This window comes from Geotrypetes seraphini, chromosome 2 (genome assembly GCF_902459505.1).
Source record: "Geotrypetes seraphini chromosome 2, aGeoSer1.1, whole genome shotgun sequence".
Lineage (NCBI taxonomy): Eukaryota > Metazoa > Chordata > Amphibia > Gymnophiona > Dermophiidae > Geotrypetes > Geotrypetes seraphini.
Window position 1 is genome coordinate 187,856,678 of NC_047085.1, and position 23,863 is coordinate 187,880,540.

Genomic DNA, 23,863 nt, shown 5'->3' on the forward strand with positions numbered 1-23,863 from the left:
GAGAAATGGTGTACAAGATGCCAAGTCTTTAATGAACAAACAAAAATAATCATGACTGTAATCATAAAACAGTTTGTATCCACAAAGGTTTATGAACCTGGACCCGACACGGTCCGTGTTTCTAAGAAACACTCCTTCCTCAGGGGTCCAAACGTGTATCATATATAGGAAAACCTTATGGATAACAACTGGAAATAACCGTGTGATAAGCAGCTAAACAAACTATGAAAACTCCTACGTGGTGCAGGAACCAAAACGACAAAAGGAGTTTTCATAGTTTGCTTAGCTGCTCATCATGCCGTTATTTCCAGTTGTTATCCATCAACCTTTGTGGACACAAACCGTTTTATGATTACATTCATGATTATTTTTATGTTTGTTCATTAAAGACTTGGCATCTTATACACCATTAGTGTAGTTTTTTCTTTTAACAACTTTGAACAGTTTAGTGTCACATGCAAATTTAATCATCTTACTCATCTTTCCAATTTCCAGATCATTTATAAATAAGTTAAATAGCACCAGTTCCAGTACAGATCCCTGCGGCATTCCATTAAACCCCACCCTCTGTTTTCTATCTGATAACCAATTCCTAATCCACAACTGAACTTTGCCTCTTATCCCATGCCTCTTTAATTTTCTCAGGAGCCTCTCATGAGGAACTTTGTCAAAAGCTTTTTGAAAATCTAGATACACTATATCAACTGGCTCACCTTTATCCACAAGTATATTTACACCTTCAAAGAAGTCAAGCAAATTGGTGAAGCAAAATCTCCCTTGACTGAACCCATGCTGCCTCTGTCTCATTAAATCATGTTTGTCTATGTGTTCCACAATTTTATTTTTTATAATTGTGTCCACCATTTTGCTTGGTACTGAAGTCGGGCTTACTGGTCTGTATTTTCCTGGATTTCTTCTGGAACCCTTTTAAAAATTTGGCATAACATTGCCCACCTTCCAGGTACTACAGATGATTTTAGCGATAGGTTACAGCTCACTAACAGCAGGTCAGTAATTTCATATTTGAGTTCCTTTAGTACCCTGGGATATATGCCATCTGGTCCAGGTGATTTATCACTTTTTAACTTGTCGATTTGGCTTAGTTCATCTTCCAGATTCACAGAGATTTCTTTCAGTTCCTCCACATCATCACCCTTGAATACCATTTCCAGTTCTGGTAGATCTCTTACATCTTCTTCTGAAAAGACCGAAGCAAAGAATTCATTCAATCTGTCTGCTATGGCCTTATCCTCCCTGAGTGCCCCTTTTGCTCCTTGATCCAAAGGTCCCATGAATTCCCTCACTGGTTTTCTGCTTCTGATGTACCTAAAGAAACTGTTATGAGATTTTGCGTCTTTGGCAAGTTTCTCTTCAAATTCTTTCTCAGCTTTCTTTATCAATGCTTTGCATCTAACTTGCCAGTCGCTTCTTATTTTTTTCATTCAGATCCTTTTTCCATTCTTCAAAGGATGTTTTTTTGGCTCTAATAACCTCTTTCATTTCACTTTTTAACCATGCCGGTTCTTGTTTCCACCTTTGCTAATACGTGGGAAACATCTGGTCTGGGCTTCCATGATGGCATTTTTAAATAACATCCATGCCAGATTTATAGTTCTAACCTTTGTAATTGATCCTTTTAGCTTCTTTTTAACCATTTTCCTCATTTTATTATATTTTCCCTTTCAAAAATTAAATGCCTCTATAGCAGATTTCTTTTGCAATGTATCAGCTCAAATTTGATCAAGTTATGATCACTATTTCCAAGTGGACCCAACACAGTTAATACCTGTACTATGCCTTGCATTCCACTAAGGATTGAATCTAAAATATCTCCCCCTCTTGTCATTTATGACATCTAGGAATTTTACCTCCCTAGCACTCCCTGATGTAACATTAAACCAGTCAATGTTGGGGTAATTGAAATCAATATCAAACGAGAACTATGTCCTATAGGAAAACCAGGGGGTACCCTTTAAGTACTGCAATGCCATAAAAACAACTCACAAAAAGAATGGTAAAAAAAACTCCACTTATAACAAAAAGAAAGAAAGAAAATCACTTTCACAGGTGTGGCTAATATGGAAGGTGGGGTGTAATAAAGGCACATTACATTCCCAGAGAGACCATCCTTAGAAAAAGAAAAAAAGAAAAAAAAGAAAAATGGCACACCAAAAAATATAAATGTTTGTGAAAACAGCTGCACATTATAAACTCTCAAGTACTTTCCAAAACAGTGTGAGCAGGGAAAGATCTAACTTAGCTGCAAATTAATGTCCAGGCTCCTTACAACACCTCCACGGTGTGCTGTCACACCCGAATGCTACAGCCAGAGTCACCCAACGGTGAAATTGACGTTTCACTATGCTGCATCAGGGGTTGAATCTTCCTGCATCACAGACCACAAACCACATTGAAAACAAACTTCTGGCATTATAAAACTGCTGCCCAGTTCCCCAGATTTCCTAATCTCTGAAAACATTACTTCTTCTGTCTGCTCATTTTGTCCTGGGGACAGTAGTATAACCCTACCTTCATATTCCTTCCCTTCACACATGGAATTTCTATCCATATGGATTCCACACTGCTATCTATATCATGCTGAATGTTTATTTTATTTGATTCAATTCTCTCTTTAACATGTAGCACAACTCCCCCCCCTCCAATTTGATCTACCAAGCAGGCAAGTAACCAGGTGATCCTCACGTCCACCAGCCAAAATCTGCAATAGAGTAGACCCCTAGGATGGTGTAAATAACATGAAGAAAGACCTGGCGAAGCTTGAAGAATGGTCTGAAATCTGGCAGCTAAAATTTAATGCTGAGAAACGTAAGGTCATGCATTTGGGCTTCAAACACCAGAGAGAGCGGTATAGTTTAGAGGGTGAAGAATTGATGTGCATGACAGAAGAGCAGGACTTGAGAGTGACTGTATGTGATGATCTTAAAGTGGCCAAATAGGTTGAGAAGGTGACAGTGAAAGCTAGAAAGGATGCTAGGGTGCATAGGAAGAGGTATGGCCAGTAGAAAAAAGGAGGTGTTGATGCCCCTATTTAAGACTCTGGTGAGACCTCATTTGAAATATTGTGTACAATTCTGGAGGCCGCACCTTCAAAAAAGATATAAACAAGATAGAGTCGGTACAGAGGAAGGCTACTAAAATGGTGCATGGTCTTTGTCATAAGGCATATGGGGACAGACTTAAAGATCTCAATCTGTATACCTTGGAGGAAAGGCGGGAGAGGGGAGATATGATAGAGACGTTTAAATCCCTACATGATGTAAATGCACATGAGTTGAGTCTCTTTCATTTGAAAGGAAGTTCTGGAATGAGAAGGCATAGGATGAAGTTAAGAGGTCATAGGCTCCGGTCTTGTAAGGAGTAATCTAAGGAAATACTTTTTTACAAAAAGAGTGGTAGATGCATGGAACAGTCTCCCAGAAGAGGTGGTGGAGACAGAGACTGTGTCTGAATTCAAGAAAGCCTGGAATAGGCATGTGGGATTTCTTAGACAGGAAGAGATAATGGTTACTGCAGATGGGCAGACTGGATGGGTCATTTGGCCTCTATCTGCCATCATGTTTCTATGACTGAAAACAGCAAAAACTCATCTATGAAAAGGTAACACTTAAATTAGTACACCAGGCCCCATAACTCCATTGCTTCTCCTATAATAAATAAAAATAAAAAACAGCTGACCATAAATTATAAAACAGAAAAATGCACCCTACCCCCAAGAAAAACAAAACAGAAACCTGAAAAAGCTAACCTTGCATGCAGAAGGGGAGGCATGGGAAAGACAGAATGTAAAAGTATGCCCACACTTCCCCTCCCTGAAGCCAGCAATAAACATTTGCTAAATAATGGAGTAAAGTGAACCACCAAGAATACCTCAGCATTTAAAATGCTGGCATCTAATATAGTATAATCAATCTTCATTATGAATATAAATCACAATCTGATTAAGAGAATGTTGCTTTTTTTTTTTACAGCTGTGTGCTCTCATTATTTATTTTAGTTATTTATATACCGCTTATTAATTGTCTAAGCTAGGGGTGCCCACACTTTTTTGGCTTGCGAACTACTTTTAAAATGACCAAGTCAAAATGATCTACCAACCATAAAATTTTAAAAAACACAAAGCACACTATAAGCAAAGAAAATGTTAATTATAATTTATATTCAGGTTTTTTTCAAAGAGGTCAAGGCAGATGACTTTAAAATATGCAATGTCACTTCAGTAACAACTATACAAAAATAGACAAATAACCTCCTCCCCTTTTACTAAACCGCAATAGCGTTTTTTAGCGCAGGGAGCTGCACTGAATGCCCTGTGCTGCTCCCAACACTCATAGGTTCCCTGCGCTAAAAACCGCTATTGCGGTTTAGTAAAAGGGGGCCATAGTGCAAAATATAAACAACAGATATAAATTCTAAAAACGGGCACATTTTGATCACTAAATTGAAAATAAAATCATTTTTCCTACTTTTGTTGTCTGGTGATTTCATGAGTCTCTGGTTGCACTTCTTTCTAACTGTGCATATAATATTTCTTCTCTTCTTTCTGCCTCCTGCATGCTTCCTCTCCTCCAGACCACATTCCATTCCCCAACCAACATCTCTCTCTGCCTCTCCATGAGTCCAACTTTTTCTTCCTCTCTCCCTGCCCCCTTCTTTCTTTCAGTCTGTCTGTCTTTCTCCCTGCCCCTCTTTTCTTTCTTTCTCTCTCCCTGCCCCCTTTCTTTCTTTCTTTCTTCTGTCTTTCTTTCTCTCTCTCTTTCCCTCAAGCCACTGCTGCCAATTTCTCCCTGCTTCCCAGATGCCTCAAAAGCCAGGCACTTGTAGTCACTGCACAAGCGCCGAGCCCACAAGCCTACTCCCCCCCACCCCCATCCCCCAACGTCAATTCTAATGTCAGAGAGGAAATTCCGGGCCAGCGATTGGCTGGCCCGGAACTTCCTCTCCAATGTCAGAATTGACTGGGGGGGGGGGGGAAGGCTTGTGGGCTCGGTGCTTGTGCAGTGGCTACACGCGTCTGGCTTTTGTGGTGTCGGGGAAGCAGGGAGAACGCAAAGGCAACAAGAGTCTATCGTGGAGTCTGAGATGGGCTCCGCGATTGACTCGCGTTGCCCCTTGTGATCTACTGATTAATTGCGATTGACCTTTTGGGCACTCCTGATCTAAGCGGTTTACACTCAGGTACTCTGTCATTTGTTAGTTTAAGTCTGTTCTCCATTTTCAGCTTATTGATCCTTTCCTAATCCTCTTCCCGTGTGTATTTTCTCATTTCTCCCTCCCCTTACCTACACTATCTTCATGTCATTTCTCTAAATATTTCTCTTGTCTCTCTCACTTTCCTTCATCGCCATCTTTATTCTGATCTTTCACTTTTCATTCTTCTAACTTCCTGTTTTTCTTCTATTTTTCCCTTTTCTTTCCAGTGAACTCCTTACTTCATTTTCCATTTATCTTCTCTCTCCCACTACTAGCAACCCCTCTTTATACTTCCCAGTGATTTCATATACACCCTTCTGCTCCCCCCCCAAATAAAGTCAGCTTCACAATGCTCCATCTTCCTCTTAGTTTCTTTCTTACCCCAATTCCCCTAGTAATGCATTCCAAAGCTTAACTATTCTCTAAATGGAAAAATATTTCCTCCTATTGATTTTAAAAGTATTTCCCTGTAACTTCATTGAGTGTCCCCTAGTCTTTGTAATTTTTGATGGAGTGAAAAATCAATCCACTCAGGATTTTGTAGACTTCAATCATATCTCCCCTCAGCTGTCTCTTTTCCAAGCTGAAGAGCCCTAACCTTTTTTATCCACCCTAATCCCATCAAAACATGCCTCCAACACAGGGCTTGAGATTTAGATGCACTGCAGTCAAACAGCATAGAAAACTTCTAAAATGTGTTTCAAAAATGGCAATTTGGACATTATAGCACATAAAACATCCAAATGCCACTCTATGTTATTTTTGGACATTTTTCTCATTTGAAAACAAGCCCCATAGTAACCTATGGAACCTTTTTAAGTCTGAGTGCTTTAAAAGTGAGCCCAGTAGTATTTTTGCATTTCCTTACATTGGAATTTAAGTACTTGGGACCATTGTTTACACCAGAAGTACTCAGCACGTTTCACCTGCCTCTTCACTAATTCAAGACTAATATGATATCAAATGGAGTATTAACCACATGTATAAAGAAAGGCATAGCCAATAGAAGGAAGAAGGTGTTGATGCCCCTGTACAGGTTATTGGTGAGGCCCCACTTGGAGTATTGTGTTCAGTTTTGGAGATCGCATCTGGAGAAGGATGTAAGAAGACTTGAAGCAGTCCAAAAATGATAGGAGGTTTGTACCAAAAGACGTATGAGGAGAGACTGGAAGCCCTGAATATGTATACCCTAGAGCACGGGTAGGCAATTCCAGTCCTCGAGAGCCGGAGCCAGGTCAGGTTTTCAGGATATCCACAATAAATATGCATGAAATATTGCATCTCAAGGAGGCAATGCATGCAAATCCATATTCATTGTGGATATCCTGAAAACCTAACCTGGCTCCGGCTCTCGAGGACCAGAATTGCCTACCCCTGCCCTAGAGGAAAGGAGGGACAGGGGAGATATGATTCAGATGTTCAAATATTTGAACGGTATTAACATAGAACAAAATCTTTTCCAGAGAAAGGAAAATGGTAAAACCAGAGGACATAATTTGAGATTGAGGAGTGGTAGATTCAAGAGCAATGTTAGGAAATTCTACTTTACAGAGAGGGTGGTGGATGTCTGGAATGTGCTGGAGATGTTGGAGAAGAAAACGGTGACGGAGTTCAAAGAAGCATGGGATGAACACAGAGGATCTAGAATCAGAAAATAATAGTAAATATTGAACTAAGGCCAGTACTGGGCAGACTTGTATATGGCCTTTTGGTTGAGGATGGGCTGGGGAGGGCTTCAATGGCTGGAGTGAGCTTTGATGGAGACTTTAGCAGTTGGAACCCAAGCACAGTAACAGGTAGAGCTTTGGATTCTTGCCCAGAAATAGCTAAGAAGAAAAAAAATTAAAAATTTAAATTGAATCAGGTTGGGCAGACTGGATGGACCATTCAGGTCTTTATCTGCCGTCATCTACTATGTTACTATGTTAGATATCTTATGTTTCTTTTGCAATGGGGCTATTTTGTCTAATCTCTGTCCTAGTCTAAAGTAGGTATGCAAGAAACAATGTCAATTTATTAGGATCTATTAAATGAAGTAATCTAGAATAGTAAACATGTTTATTCAATTGTCTAGATGTAACAAGCCTGCCAATAGAGGAAAGCCAGTTGGCACTATTGAGAATAATTAGACTTGTGTAGTTTAATGTGCATTAAGACATGTTGACCTATTAACACATGTTAATAAATAGAGCCTTTAGATAGTATACCATCTGGGATCAGGTGCAATGTTTTCTCTAACCTATGTGGGAGTCTTCTACTTTCAATCCTGCCAACATGGAGTGCTGTTCAGTATCATATTTTCAATAGTGAGGGACATTCAAATTCTGTAGGGCTCCAGGGAACTTGCCTGTCCTTAGCGATTGAAAATACAATACTGAAGCACCAACCCCTACTGGCAGCAATGAAGTTGGAGGACTTCCGCACAGTTTAGAGGGAACATTGAGGTGTGCCTTGAGTTACCAGTGGATAGGCAAGAGATAGATCCAAAATAAGTAAAAATAAACTGACTTTCTTCTGAAAGATAAAATCTTGAATTTCAAACCGTATAAAGGCAGGTATCCATAACTTTGCTCATCTCATTTCTAAGAATAGTAAACATGTTTCATGGAACCTAAATAATATCTAATAATGGAGCATGCTGTCTACTGTCTTTCTACTATAATATAACTTTAAAAAAAAAAATCAACCTCACAGTGCAATTCTGTAAAATATAATTAAATACAAATAAATCAGGACAAAAATATACAACTATATGATTTATAGAAAATTAAGTGGTTTGACATTCTTACTAATTCATTGAAATTTCAGAAAATGATAGTCATATGCAAAGACCCTTTTTGGAGAAGCTTGAAAGTTTCTTCCTGGTCCTTTGAGCTTCCAGTCAATCAAAGCCAAACCTTGGATTTGCTACCATGAGCCTTCATTTAAACATATCATGGGATTCGCCTGTATTTTATATCCCCTCCCCCCTTTATCGTCCAGTCATCTTACTAACAGTTCTCAGCCAAGGACCACGTTCCAAGGCTTCTATCAGAATACTGAAACCACATGCCCTAAATGTGGCCATTGCAAAATGATTATGATGCTTTCCCATTTCCCAGGGATTCTGTACATTGATGCTGCTTGAGGAGTAGATTTGATGTTGGAATCAAACCCAGGTTCTTCACATGGCAGTGGACAGCAATAATACAGTGCCATTGGGCCAGTGCCAAGGAACATTTTTTAAAGTGTAACCTGACCCTCTAGTAAATTCCTTGCTAAACATGGCTGTTTGCCAGGCTCTTTCTTAACATTTCAATGAGCTATAGTTGTAAAAGCTGATGGAGTGTGAAATGAAAATGTGTATCACATTTCCAAGCATCATTTGATGTCCTTTTCTGTATTACAAATGTTGGGAGCTCCACCAAGAAATGTAACAATAGTTTAACATATGGAAGAGAGATAACTGACAGTTTATTCAGCCATGTAATTTCAGAATAGTTTCAACAAGCTTTGGTCTAAGGGAATGTTATTTTCTGTTGTTTTTCAGTAAATTATAGATGAGCATAAAAAGAGAACAAACCAAACCAAACCATAAAACAGAGTACTCATTGTTGCTTTTATAAGCAATCAGTTTTGTTGCCAATGGTGTTGGTTTCATTCAGAGTAATATCTCCAAATGGGGTTAATTGTGCACTTACTATAACAGAAATGACCCTCAGTCCTCGGCTAGGGTATGCTGGAGATTATCTTATTCTTTTTAATTCACTGCTAATGCTTGCTTCATCATTTGCTTTGTTCTAGAAAGTTTCCTCCTAGAGTTCTTAAGAATAAGGTGGTAGTTTTTTATTTTTTTTTTACCAAGCCCTTTGGCTACAGAGTGACATTGAATCCAGCACTGTAACGTATCCCCAAAGAAATCCACCTCTTTCCCACATCATGCCAACATTAGTATATCATAAGACACTAAGAGATTGAAAGTCAGGCCAAAATTAGGATGGAATGGTTGTACTGCTGACCAAATGTTTCCATCTGCGACCCCATTTTACAGCAGAAAATTTTTCTGTGACCCTGATGCGACATAATTTTATTTTCTTTGCCTCATGTACTGCTGACTTCCAGTGTCACTTGATAATTGCCAGTGCAGGCCCCGCCTTCTCACCCTATCAGCCTGGATTGCATAAGCAAAGCACTGAATTGCAGATGGGTCTTAAAATTTCTAGTACCCCAAGTTGAATCCCTGCTTCTTCATAACTTGTTCTGTTAATAAAATGACTGAAAGACTGAGAATATCCTTATAGATGTTTTGACTGAAGGTGTGCTTGAATTCTACTGGATAGCTCTGAAACCATAGCAAAACATTGCTTTCAAAGTGATTATGAAGTCCCAGGATAAATATAAATCATTCATCTATCTCACCCATACACATACAATATTCTCTCTAATTTTTGCTAGCCCATGTGTGCATGAAAAACATTGGTGGCTTAATTCTATATATAGCACTAAAAATTGCATGTAGGAATTTGGGCATGTGCTCAATTTCCATGCGCAATTTAATGGGCCGTGAAATTGCAAATGAGGTTCAACGTGGATAAGTGCAAAGTGATGTATGTCAGTAACAAAAATCTTATACACGAATACAGGATGTTCGGTACTCCTCCAGGAAAGAGACTTGGGAGTACTTGTAGACAAGTCAATGAAGCCGTCTGTGCAATGCATGGCAGCGGTGGCGAAAAGGGTGAACAGAATGCTAGGAATGATTACGAAGGTGATCACAAACAGATTGGAGAAGGTTATCATGACGCTGTACCGGGCCATGGTGCACTGCCACCTAGAATACTGCGTCCAGCACTGGTTGCCATACATGAAAAAGGACATAGTACTACTTGAAAGGGTCCAGAGAAAAGCGACAAAAATGGTTAAGGGGCTGGAGGAGTTGCCATACAGCGAGAGGCTAGAGAAACTGGGCCTCTTCTCCCTTGAAAAGAGGAGACTGAGAGGGGACATGATCAAAACATTCAAGCTAATAAAGGAAATAGACTTAGTAGAGAAAGAGAGATTGTTCACCCTCTCCAAGGTGGAGAGAATGAGAGAGCACTCTCTAAAGTTAAAAGGGGATAGATTCCGTATAAACGTAAGGAAGTTCTTCTTCACCCAGAGAGTAGTAGAAATCTGGAATGCTCTTCCGGAGGCTGTTATAGGGGAAAGCACCCTTAAGGGATTCAAGACAAGGCTAGACAAGTTCCTGCTGAACCAAAACGTACGCAGGTAAGGCTAGACTCAAATAGGGCACTGGTCTTTGACCTAAGGGCCGCTGTGTGAGCTGACTGCTGGGCACGATGGACCACTGGTCTGACCCAGCAGCGGCAACTCTTATGTTAATGAAATAATAAGCCAATTAGTGATGATAATTGGGTGCTAATAATCAGCATTAATTGGCATTAATTATAATTTATGCACACATTTTTAAGCACGTAAAATTTATATGTGGATCCAAAAAGGGGACACAGCCATACGACTAACTTGGACAGATTGGGGGCATTCCTAGAATTTATGTGTGTTATATTGTATACTTGTAACCCTTTCTGAGCTTTCCTGGGAGGATGGGATATAAAACTAAATAAATAAATAGAATAAGGGTAATCCATGTACACAGACAGTCCCCCAAGTTAAAAATGAGTTCCATTTTTTAAACCATTCTTAAGTTGAATTTGTATGTAACTCGGATCCTGTACAGTACAGTCTATAAAAACATTAAACATTAAAGAAGCAGACCGCAAAATAAAGTACTGTAGTTTAAATATAAAGATAAGATAGGAGGTTTACATTTTCACTTTTCATTTGTCCCACCGCTCCATCACCACATCCAACATTTCTCCCTCTCATCTCTCTCTTCCCAAAGCATCTGTACCTCATGCCTCTCCCACCATGTCCAATATTCCTCTCTCCCTTCCTATACCCAACAATTCTCCTCTTTTTTCATTTCCCCATAAGCACCATCTCTCTTTCCCTCTCACTCAGACACCCATGCTCAACAATTCCCACTTTCTATTCCCTCCCCCACCAGATAGTTACAGGGGCTCTTCAGGCACTGTTGGTCCAACACTGGATCCAAAACAAGCACGCTGTTGAACAAATACGATGGAGGATAATAGAAAATCTAGAAGAAGGGAGGGAGGGAGATAATTGGGAAGAAAAATTGAATTTTATTGAGCAGAGATGGATTTATTGCTTAAATACAGTTATGTCTAAAGGATTAAATATTGAATTAGAATGGGCCACTCTTGTGTAAGGGGCTCTAGCTGGGGAGGTATTTCTGTTAATCATATTAATCAGTAGTGCTTAAAAGTAATATTTAAAAATAGGGAAATTCACTTTAAGGGATTAGTCCATGCCTTTCATGCTGATGTGGGCTGGAATGACGTCAGCGCCAGCTGATCGGCATGGACGGGTGTTTAAAAGGAGAAAGAAAGACACCACAGCCATTTTATAACAGACGTAGTGTTTTGTTATCAGTGGTGCTAAACTAACAAAGGGGATGGTTTGTAACAGATGGGATAAATTTACTGTTGCTTGCTTTCTTGGTAAGATCTTAGCGTTGTGCATGCGAATGGGTATTTTTGTTAGTATAAATAAGGACATTCTTTCTACTTTTATTACGGATGACTGACCTTGAAAACACCATCGGGTGAAACATGTTGGCCCCAATGTCCCCGAAAGTAAATGAAGACTACATAAAGCTAAGTACTTATAAAATAATAAAAGAAGCACGCTAAGCGGTTTAAAATATTTAAAATATTTACAAAAATTATAATATGACCTAGTGAAGAAGTGGTACATAAAGCCTGGGACTATGAAAACAATTGAGTCCTAGGTGGTACTTCTGAGGGTCTGGCGATACCATACTTACTGTGAGGAATCTAAGGGAAGTGTACTAAATTATACACTTTTGAGCAGCTTGATCCTCACAATTAGATATATATTATAAAAATACAGTGCTGTTTGATGAATAGATTCATCAGGTGCATTCGCTAAGTACAGTGGAGCTCTCTACAAAATTGTAGATCAATACATACATGTGTCTTATGCCAGATTCTTTTGGCACGGCAAATTTGATTTTTATTTGGAGGAGATGAAGATCACCTTGTACCAGGGTGATCTAAGACAAGTAGGGATGGGACTGGTTTTGTAGGAAGAAATGCAAGGATTTCAGAACCCAGTTCGAAATGTCTGTAAACTTTACAGAATACTCTAATACATTTGTTGGGTAAAGGTCATAGGTGGGATCGTATTATACCTTTATACATTTTCCTTGTTTCAAATACCCTATGATTAGATTTAAACTATTGATACTTGACCATAGAGCTTTTTATGATCATATTCCATCTTACTTAGCGGCACTGGATATACCATTTGACCATAATAGAACACTAAGAATATTGATGGAGCAGAGTATGATTATATCCACTCCAAACAGGGAGAGCACATTTTTTTCAGCTAGTGCATTCATTATAATATAGATTTTCTATTGCAATAAGTGCTAAATCCTCTTTAAAAATATTTAAGGTCCTGTTAAAAACATACTTTTTAAAATCAAGATGTTTGGAATTTGGGACTTGGAATAGTTGGGGGGTGGAGGGTTTACCCATAGGCACTTTTAAGTTTTTATGATTGTCTCCTGGAATGTATGTGGTAATTTCTTTCCTATTGGATTATTGGCATTCCTTTTCTTTATTGATTGCAAACCACCACAATCGGCTAAGGCTTTATGTTATATAAATTTTTTAATAAACTTAAGGCCTGATATTCAGCAGTATTTAGCCAGCCGGGAATGGCTCCTGGCCGGCTAAATACCACTTAGCTGGCTATCCACTGATATTCAGTACGAGACAGCTGGCTATTTCCTGCTGAATATCCCACTCTCCGGATTGGCCAATGACCAGTTATGTCGTGTGACATAGCTAGTCACTGCTAATATTCAGCGGCTGGCCGACTAAGGCTAGCGGCTACATAGACCGGCCTAAAAGTAGGTCTATCATTCTCTGCTCTGCTTGGCCGGCTAAGCCTTTGTTGGTGAACTTTGACCTGGATATTCAATGTCAATGGCTAGATACAGCCATGGCATTGAATATCCGGGATTGCCGTGGATAGCTAGAGACAGACAGTTATCTCCCATGGTCTGAATATCAGGGGGTTAAACTTTACTCAGATTGGAGATATTTACTAACTGTGTGCTGAATTCAAATTAACGCATGTTAGTAAACAGAGCCCTAAATTCATACCTGTGACATTGGAGGGTTAGGCGACTTTCCCTATTTCCTAAGAAGTACCAGTGGGATTTAAACCCTGGCTTCCCTGGTTCTCATTTACTGCTCTAAACACTAGGCTATCCCATTCATACATAATCAAATATTAGGACATCTCTATTGATTTTCAAAATATAATATAGTTTGGGTTTGAACAGGTGCTATTACATTAGTGAAAAAAAACAAACAAACCCAACATGTCTTTCACTCACCTCTGTTAAGCCAGAAACTTCACCTTGTGCTAGTGGCTTGGTGACAGATGGGGTGTATACTCTGGAATTTGATGTGGGCTGACCCTTCATGAAGTGCTTTCCTGCTTCATAAATATCCACTTCTACCATTTTGCCCATAAATTCAGAGTTTTTTGGCACAAGAACCTGAGATAGAAAAATTGTTCTTATGATTTATGGACTTCAGATAATGCAGGTTTTAAATAGTCAAGACTCACTAGTGTTTTCCTTAATAAGATTGACTGGAAATTGCTTACATTATCCTTTTGATAGACTGCATCGTTTTCTGAAAGGAGAAAATGAGGGGTTAGATCAGGGATCTCAAAGTCCCTCCTTGAGGGCCGCAATCCAGTCGGGTTTTCAGGATTTCCCCAATGAATATGCATTGAAAGCAGTGCATGCACATAGATCTCATGCATATTCATTGCAGAAATCCTGAAAACCTGACTGGATTGTGGCTCTCAAAGAGGGACTTTGAGACCCCTGGGTTAGATGATTCATTTCCATAGCACCATTATCCATCTACCATGTGCATTCCTATTTAAACATAGACTCAAGTTGGAGAGAAGATGCATGGACTGGAGAGTGGAATACTGCATGACTCCTTTAAGAGAACATCAAATAATTGTCCCCACTATTTCCATTATATTCCTTTGATTAATTCAAACAATCTCTCTTTGTGAGCATAGCTTGATTTATCAACTTTTTAAATATTACATGTAAATTACAGGAGGGAAAAGACTATGGGGCTCATAATTTAAAAAAACGTTCAAAAAGTGGCCTAAATCAGTACTTGGACGATCAAAAAGACAGATCATCCAAGTACCGATAATCAAAGCTGGTTTTAGACGTATCTAAAACCAGCTTAGGTCTTTACCCGGCCTCTGAACACCTAGAGTTAAAAGAGGCAATTTTAGAGGAGTGGAAAGGGCAGGAGGTGGGCTGACCTAGACTTAGTCGTACTGCAAGTATAACCAAAGGTTTAACCAGATTGCCCAGTCAGAACTTATATGTTTTGACTTAGACCAAGTTATAACAGGTATAGGATCCGAATAGGGGCCGCTGAGCTGATCGCGGCTGCTGCGATCAGCTCAGCAGCTCTGGCAACCTGCCCACTACCCTCCGCAAATGATCACGATCCCCCACCCGAACGGCCGCGAACCGGCAGGAGCGATCCCAAGCCCTCCTGCTGGCACCCCCAAACCCCCGACAATGCCGGTAGGAGGGATCCCAAGCCCTCCTTCCGGCACCTCCACCTGAACCCGCGATCACGGCAGGAGGGATCCCAAGCCCTCCTGCCGACTCCCCCGAACCCCTGACAATACCAGCAGGAGGGAGACCAGGCCCTCTTGCCGAAGGCGCAGCCCCCCCATGAACCCCCTCCACCTCCCCAGACAATACTGGCAGGAGGGAGTCCAGGCCCTCCTGCTGAAGACGCAGCGCCCCCCGCGAACCCGTCCATCCCCTGACAATACTGGCAGGAAGGAGCCCAAATCCTCCTGACGAAGATGGCCCCCAATGAACCCCAGCAAACCCCTGAACACCCTCCCGAACAACCTCCCTAACACCACAGACATCTCCTCCACCCTGTACACCCCTCCCCCACTAATCTTAACATTGGCCAGCCCGAAGGGTTCCTGGTCCAGCTGGCCCGCTATCCTCGGAATGGCGGGCCTGCCCCTTCCTGGTGCATTGTGGGATGCACTGGGGAGGAGCCTAGGGCCTGATTGGCCCAGGTGCCTAAGGCCTGCCCATAGGAGAGGCCTTAGGCAACTGGGCCAACTAGAATAGGGACAAGCAGATTTTATGCAGCTTATCCTAGAAATAAACAGTAGATTTTCCCAAGTCCATCTTAATAATGGCTTATGGATTTTTGTTTATGAAATTATCTAAACCATTTTTAAAACCCCACTAAGCTAATTGCTTTTACCACTTTATTTGGCAGCAAATTCCATAGGGTATCAGTATTCGTGCAAAAAGTAAAGTCAGGTTTTGTGAAGCAACTGTTTTACTTCTGTAATTTGGGAGCCACTGAGTGGTCTGGGCAAGTGGTTGATAAGCTGTGTATCATTTTTACCAAGATCTCAATTTCGTGGAAACCATTTTCAAACAAAAACAAAATTTGTTTTTACTTGGAATGGCAGTGATTACAGAAGGCAGTTGTGTGTTTATTTTATATCTTTACTATTCTTTATTTGACCTTGAGAAAGTTAGCCTCTCTACTGTAGTTAAATTGTCACCTTTCATCTCTCACCACATTCCCCCCCAGACACTCTTTTCTCCTCTATGGCTAACTCCAGACTCCATCCTTTCTACTTTGCTGCACCATATGCCTGGAACTGCCTGACTCAGTATGTCAAGCTCAGTCTCTGTCAATATTTAAATCCAGACTCAAAGCCCACTTCATTGAAGATGCTTTTAATGCCAAACTTCAACCCATCTTCTAAGCACCAATATCTGTTTTATCATTCCCAACATAATTCCCCCACTTGAGCACTGTGTATTGATGCACCTTCTTGTCCAGTTTATGTTTTGACTAGACTGTAAGCTCTTTTGAGCAGGGATTCTCTTCTATGTTTTTATATACAGTGTTGCATATGTCTAGCACAGTGGTCTCAATCTCAAACCCTATGCAGGGCCACATTTTGGATTTGTAGGTACTTGGAGGGCCTCAGAAAAAAATAGTTAATGTCTTATTAAAGAAATGACAATTTTGCATGAGGTAAAACTCTTTATAAATCTTTCCTTTTGGCTAAGTCGTAATAATAATATTGTAATTTATAGCTAAAGAGACATACTGTATGATCAAGAAACTGTTTTATTTTACTTTTGTGATAATGATAAGCATACCAAGGGCCTCAAAATAGTACCTGGGGGGCCGCATGTGGCCCCCGGGTTGTGAGTTTGAGACCACTGGTCTAGTAGCATTATAGAAATGATTACTAGTAGTAGTAGTACCTTTTGGGGTTTACGATTATAGGAGCATATGGTTTATTCACAAAGCACTATATAATCTGACAAACTAGAAAAATGGTATATTATTTTAAAATTTACCTGCTCATAAAAACAATTGTGAGCAACATAATACCGGGAATCGAAGGATTCTTCTGTTACCAACACCTGCTGTCTCTCACCAATCTGTAACAATACAAAATTTAAAAAAACCAGAGACAAATCAATAAAACAATTCTGTTCAGATGCACTGTTATTCTGGGTTTTTATTAGCAGTTAATGTAAGAAATGCCAACAACACTGATAAATATTTTAGCACCAAGGCCTGAACTCTCTATAGGGTATCGATATCAGCGGTCGCTTTTATGTCAATCATGTGACGAAGTCCTATATTGAGAATTGCGTCTGCATAAAAGATAGGCACTGAAAATGTAGGCCAGGGTTTTCCGGGTCTACATTTCCAGCACCTATCTATGCTGTAGATGTCAAAAGACAATTCAAATTATTTACCACACAATCACGTCATCTCATTTAGCTAAAGTGTTTTTTGGCCAACAGATACAATATGGGGCTCATAATAATTTAAAAAAAACTTACAAAAAGTGGTCTAAGTCAGTACTTGGACGATCAAAAAACCAGATCGTCCAAGTACCGATAATCAAAACTGGTTTTATATGTATCTAAAACCAGCTTAGGCCTTTACCCTGCCTCTGTATACCTAAAGTGAAAAGGGGCATTTTAGGAGGAGTGGATAGAGCGGGAGGTGGGCCGACCTAGATTTAGTTGTCTGGCAGCCATAATCAAAAAGGTTTGACAGGTTGCCAGACAGAACTTATACGTTCTGACTTAGACTAAGTCAAAACAATATAAGTTCTGAATCGGGCCGTGTCTCCCCCTCCCCCCGCACTGGTAAGGCTCGCGGCAAGAGAGATGCCTAATCTCTCCTGCCATGATCCCTTCTAACCTCCCTGGCAGGAGAGATGCCCAATCTCTCCTGCCGACCTGAACCCCGAGACCGCCCTCCCCATGATTACCGGCATGAGAGATGCCTAATCTCTCCTGCCAACCCGACCCCCCCCCCCTCCGCTATTACCCCCGCAGCACTCACTGGCAGGAGGAAGCCCAAGCCCTCCTGCCAGACAACCTCTCTCCTACCGAACCCCCTTCCCCTGACTAAGCACATGAGCCCCCCCCACCCGAACCTCCTCACTAACCTTAATCGATGGACGGACGGGTCCTCCATCCGTCCAGCAGGCCCGCCTCCCTCCGAATGGCAGGCCTGCCCCTTCCTGGTGCATTGTTGGATGCACCGGGGAATGACCTAGGGCCTGACTGGCCCAGGTGCCTAAGGTCCTGCCCATAGGAAGGACATCTTGATTCTGATCTGTATGTTCTATGCAAATTGGGCTTTTTTTATTATGCATAATAAATTGGAATTTCTAAGTTATGAAAAATCATGTGTCATATTTTATGTTTGTTTTATTGTAATCCACTTAGGCCTTAAGCGGAACAGAAATTTTTAAAATAAATAAATGAATAAATGAAGTTTAGGTTTCTAGGGGGCTGGATTCTTTAAAGTCATTGTGCATTTATTGATGGCGCTAAACCATCATTAAATGGATGTATTTTACCACCCGATTATCAAAATAGCTCTCCGTGGTCTTTTCCATGCTTTCTAGCAGCCTCCAATTGTACTGTGCAAATGTAGTACAACGAGGTCATTAATATTAAAATGAGCTTGCCGGGTAATTCTCCAAAGGAATGCCCCTCTATTTACATGGAATTGGGACTGATATTTACCTGCAGGGTCTGAGCTGTTATAGCCTTACTTTCCTGTCAGCGTCTAATTGGCTCAGGCACTGACAGGAAAATAAAGCAGCTCAGTCCCGCCACCATGAATGGACCCGATTCTTCATAAATGGAGCCCATAAAAAAGCCTGGTGGTCTAGTGGCCCACCTTCATGCCCATGCGGAAGATCAGCAAAAAGGATACTCACTCCCTCCTGCTGCAGGGTCGGGAACCCCCTGACAGCGAGCTCTCCCCGACAACCCCCTGTCAGTTTGAAAGTGGCCCCCACAATATTAGGTGGTAGGGGTTAAGTGAAAGGCGTACTGACAAACGCCAGGTCCCAGGTTCAGTTCCCTCACAGATGACTCACCAGGAAGTAGAATAATAGACACAACCAGAGGTGATTGCATAAAGAATATATTATAGAAATAGTCTTACAGAAAAGTAATATTCATAAGCATTACAATTAAGCAGAGAGCATTACACTTAAGCAGAGAGCAAGCAGTCTCACTGCCTTACAGAGGTCAGAGGCAGAGAGGGACATAGAAGCTTGTAGTTCTAGGAAGCTTCGTGTTAGATAAATAAAGGGAAGGATAGACAGAGAGAGGGAGAGCCAAGACAGAACCAGAGTGCCGAGCAAAGAGCCAAGAGATAGCTCCATAGAAAAAGAGAGAGCTGGCCAAGACCCCTCTCCTGATAGCTTGATAGAAAAAGAGAGCGATATGTGTGTTGCAGAGAGCAGGCTTTTATACCTTGACTCAATATAGAAACCTGTATGCCCCAGTATCTTTCTGTTTAGAATTTGTAAACTGTTTGAAACAATGGTTAATTTAATTGCTAAGGAGGGTGAGATACCTGTAAGCATGGTGATGGGATTAAGTCTCTGGCTTGATCTGTGCACCATTGTCCTAAGCACCCTCTTAATCAGGCATTAACACCTTTTAGCTAGCCATGATTCAATCAGGGCTACTTGAAACTTAAAATATATCCATCAGGGCTACTTAAAACAGTTTCCCTGCACTAAGGGTCTATCTGCCTTCCCATGCCAGGGTCAGATTGATATAATCTCCCAGAGGCCTCTAGGCTGACACCCCCCATCATTCCAAACCTGGTGGTCTAGTAGGCCATCCCTCCTCAAAGACCCCCTTACATTTATTTTTAGAAGACCAGCAGGAGAGATGCTCACTCCCTCCTGCTGGCAGGCCCACCTCTTCAAAATGGTGGGACGTCCCCTTCCCAGTGCACCAAGGGATGCACTGGGAGGGGCCCAAGGCCCTGACTGGCCCAGGCTTAAGACCTCTCCCATAGGCTACTAGGGAGCATGGCCAACAACTATTAGGCTTCGTTTGGTGGGGGGTTGTCCCAGGGGGAAACTTGCTGTCACGGAGGTCTCCTGGCATAGGGGGGTCCCCAATAGCTTCTTCTTTCCCTTCTACCCAATTCCATCTTTTCCACATCACTACTAACTGGTTCCCTCTCTGCTAGTGACAACCCCTACATCTACTCTGAGGCTTTTGGCCAACTGAGTACAATGTGATACTCTCTATTTCCGGTGAATGGTGTGGTGTTCCAATTTCAAAATATCAGCTACAAAAATTTTAAAACTATCTGATGTATAATTCAAACATAGGGCTTTAATAAATGCATGATTTAATAGCATGCATTACATTGCATTAACACACATTAACGTGTGTCAATGCAAGTCAATAAACAAGGCTTATAGTTTGGCATGAGAGCCTGCAACTAAAGCAGTGTCTCTCAAACTTGTTTAGCTCCGGCACACTAGCACACTAGAGCAAATGTTTTTCGCGGCACATAAATGAAATAATAAAATTGCAAAACCAACAAAAAATTAAATTTGAGAGTTATTTCTTTAAAGTTCTTTAAGCTATATATGGGTAATTGTAACAATAGTGAAATTAAAGTAGATAGAATAGAATTGCTAATTAATGCAATAAATGTGCTTGTTTTTGAGTGCAAATTGACTCAAAATGTGCCTCAATAGTCAACAAGCAAACACGCATTTCATCATTCACCATCTGCAGACATTCTCTTTCTTTCGATTTAATTTGTCAGAGCTGAAAATCCAAGTTTGCAAAGATAAAAAGATCCAAATGGTAACAAAGCCTTGATTTGTTTGCTGCACAAGTTAGGATATCTACTGCACAAGAAATAAAAATAAAATTACTTGCTGTTAGTTTTCAAGGACCAATCGCAACAAAAAATGATGCTTGTCTGGGCGGTTGCATCCTTATGCACACAGTCGCTCATAACATTGACAGACCCATTAGTAATACTTCCTTTTTTACACCTATATTCTGAATATCTGCTATTAAATCTCTGTTCACTTCTTCTCTCTGTGAAAGAAACCTGTATATTATACCAGTGTACATATATTTCCAGTCCCTCTTTCCAGATTGACCCACAGTGCCTCTTCCTTATCCTGAAGATCCTCCAATTGGGTAACTTTAATATGATCTTTAACATATAGAGTCACTTCTCCTCCTTTTCTTCCTACCCTGTCTTTTCTGTGATCGCTACTAAATCCAACTCAGCCTCTTGAACCAGAACCTTGTTTTCCATACTTGGAGCATTAGTATATACTGCTTTCCAGATACTGTCCCCTTTTTCCTGAATGAAAAGTGATAGAGAAATGGAGGATTATGTCTGTGTAGAGGGAGGTTGTGTCTGCAGAAGGGACTGAGTGAGGTGAGGAGTGTTGGCTAGGGGATAGGTAAGAGAACAGGATATGAAATTTTGCATTAGACGAAAGAGGTAGGAGAAAAAGCCTGGAAGACAAGGAGTAAGGAAGAGAAGAACTAAGCCTGGGGGCTATTTATAAGAAAGTTGGGGGTTTAAGCCTTGGAAATAGGAGCTAGGCCTTATTATGTTCTTTATAATACTTTTGTGGACATTCTGCATAAAACGAATTTCTGTATCTTTGAGTAGTAACTTTATCACCACACATATTTTAGATTTACTTTACACAAGTAAGGGCACTTATTAATAATTAATTAATAACATTTGATGATTAAAAAAAAGATTACACTTTTTATAACAGCATATGCAGAAATCCTGCATAGAAAACTTTAGCCATTCACTATGCCTACAATTTTTTTTTTCTGTTTGAGTTATGTGATATGAACGCTGGACGTTTTAAGTCTCCACTATGTTCTGAATGACTGGTTTCACTGGTAGACTGTACAGCACAGTTACTTACCGTAACAGGTGTTATCCAGGGACAGCAGGCAGATATTCTCACATGTGGGTGACGTCATCCACGGAGCCCCGACGCGGACAGCTTTTCAAGCAAACTTGATTGAAGATTTCAAGTTTGCTAGTGCTGCACCACGCATGTGTGTGCTTTCCTGATCCACTAGAGGGCGCATACCCTCCTCATGGTCCTCAGTTCAGATAGCTAGCAAAGAAGCCAACCTTGGGGAGGCGGGCGGGTTGTGAGAATATCTGCCTGCTGTCCCTGGATAACACCTGTTACGGTAAGTAACTGTGCTTTATCCCAGGACAAGCAGGCAGCATATTCTCACATGTGGGTGACCTCCAAGCTAACCAAAAAGGGACGGAGGGAAGTTGGCAATTCAAGAAAACAGATTACGCAAAACCGACTGGCCAAACCGGCCGTCGCTCCTGGACAGAGTATCCAGGCAGTAGTGGGAGGTGAAAGTATGAACCGAAGACCAAGTGGCAGCCTTGCAAATCTCCTCGATAGGCGTCGACCTGAGGAAAGCTACAGAAGCCGCCATCGCTCGGACTTATGTCCCGTGACTCGACCATGCAGCGCGAGACCAGCCTGAGCGTAGCAAAAGGAAATACAAGCAGCCAACCAGTTGGACAAGGTGCGCTTGGGAACTGGGCGTCCTAACCGATTAGGGTTGAGGGACAAAAACAATTGAGGAACCTTCTGAGGAGACTGAGTGCGTTGAAGATAAAAAGCCAACGCCCTCTTACAGTCAAGTGTGTAAAGCGCCACCTCGCCAGGAGGCGAGTGGGGCTTCGGAAAAAAGACCAGAAGAACAATGGAATGATTGAGAGGAAAGTCCGAAACCACCTTGGACAAGAACTGGGGTTGAGTACGCAGGACCACCGTGTCATAATGAAATACAGGAAAAGACGGGTCCGCAACCAGAGCTTGCAGCTCACTGACTCTGCAAGCAGACGTGAGAGCAACCAGGAATACCACCTGCCAGGTGAAGTAATTCAAAAGAGCTTTATCAATGGAATCAAATGGAGGTAGCACCAATTGAGCCAGGACCACACAAAGATCCCAAACCACCGGAGGGGCTTTGAGCGGAGGATGTACATTGAAGAGATCCCTCATAAAGCGGGAAACCGTCGGATGAAAGGCAGCAAATGCACAGAGGTGGGCTCGACTAGATGTCGATTTGAGACCAGACCGAGACAAGTGAAACAGATAATCCAGCACTGAAGGCAAGGAGGCAGAGAGCGGATCATGCGGTGCTCAGCACACCACGCAGCAAATCAGGACCATTTCTGGGAATAGCATTGCCGAGTGGAGATCTTTCGAGAGGCCTCGAGAACACCCCCACCGACTTGAGAGAAACAGAAGGAGGGAGGCACGTTGTGAGGAACTAAGCTGATAAGTGTAGAGACTGCAGATTGGAATGCAACAGAAACCTCAACACTGAGACAGCAGAGAAGGGAACATAGGTAGAAGCAGAGACTCCCTGACATGCTGGAGGAGCAGGGAGAACCACAGCTGCCAGGGCCACAGAGGAGCCATCAAGATCATGGTGGCGCAGACCGACAGGAGGTATATCAAAGACCTGAGAATCAGAGTAAAGGGAGGGAACGCATAGAGGAACCTGCCCATCCAATCGAGAAGGAAAGCATCCACCTCGATGCGAACCCTGGAGAACATCCTCGAGCAATATCGAGGCAACCAGTGAGTGAGGGGCAAAGCGAAAGGAACTACCTGTGGGGTTCCCCACCGAGCAACCACATGCCGCAGAGTCTGAGAATGGAGCGACCATTTATGCAGCCGAAAAGGGCGACTCAACGTGTCCACCAGACAATGCTGCTCGCCCCAGAAATACACCGCCCAAAGAAAGAAGTAGTGGTGTAACTCTCCCTCCAATGACGAAGGGCTTCCCTGCAAAGTAACAGGGAACCTGTACACTCTGGCTTGGTCACAGAATACATCGCCACCGGGATGTCGGGACGCACCAGGACCCCGCAATCCAGCAACCAATAACGAAAATCCACCACGGCATTGTAAATGGCCCGGAGCTTCAGCAGATTGATGCGGCTGCGACGGTCCGCACCCGACCAAAGACTCCGAGTCCGAAGGCCGTCGAGGTGCGCCCCTAAGCCTATGCCGAGGAGTCCATCGGCAGAACCCTCTGATGCGGGGATACGAA

At 41.7% G+C, this 23,863-nt stretch overlaps 1 protein-coding gene across 5 annotated transcripts in view; it reads right to left on the bottom strand.

Moving 5' to 3' along the window:
• The window catches only part of CDKAL1 (CDK5 regulatory subunit associated protein 1 like 1), a 1,479,984-nt gene that overhangs the window by 78,804 nt on the left and 1,377,317 nt on the right, over positions 1-23,863 (bottom strand). For all 5 annotated transcript variants that reach the window (XM_033934562.1, XM_033934560.1, XM_033934561.1 and 2 more), the window contains exons 13-14: positions 16,781-16,864; positions 13,709-13,873 (exon numbers count right to left, since the gene is read on the bottom strand). In XM_033934562.1, coding sequence (XP_033790453.1) covers positions 13,709-13,873; positions 16,781-16,864 — 249 coding nt within the window. The remainder of the gene's footprint in view (positions 1-13,708; positions 13,874-16,780; positions 16,865-23,863) is intronic.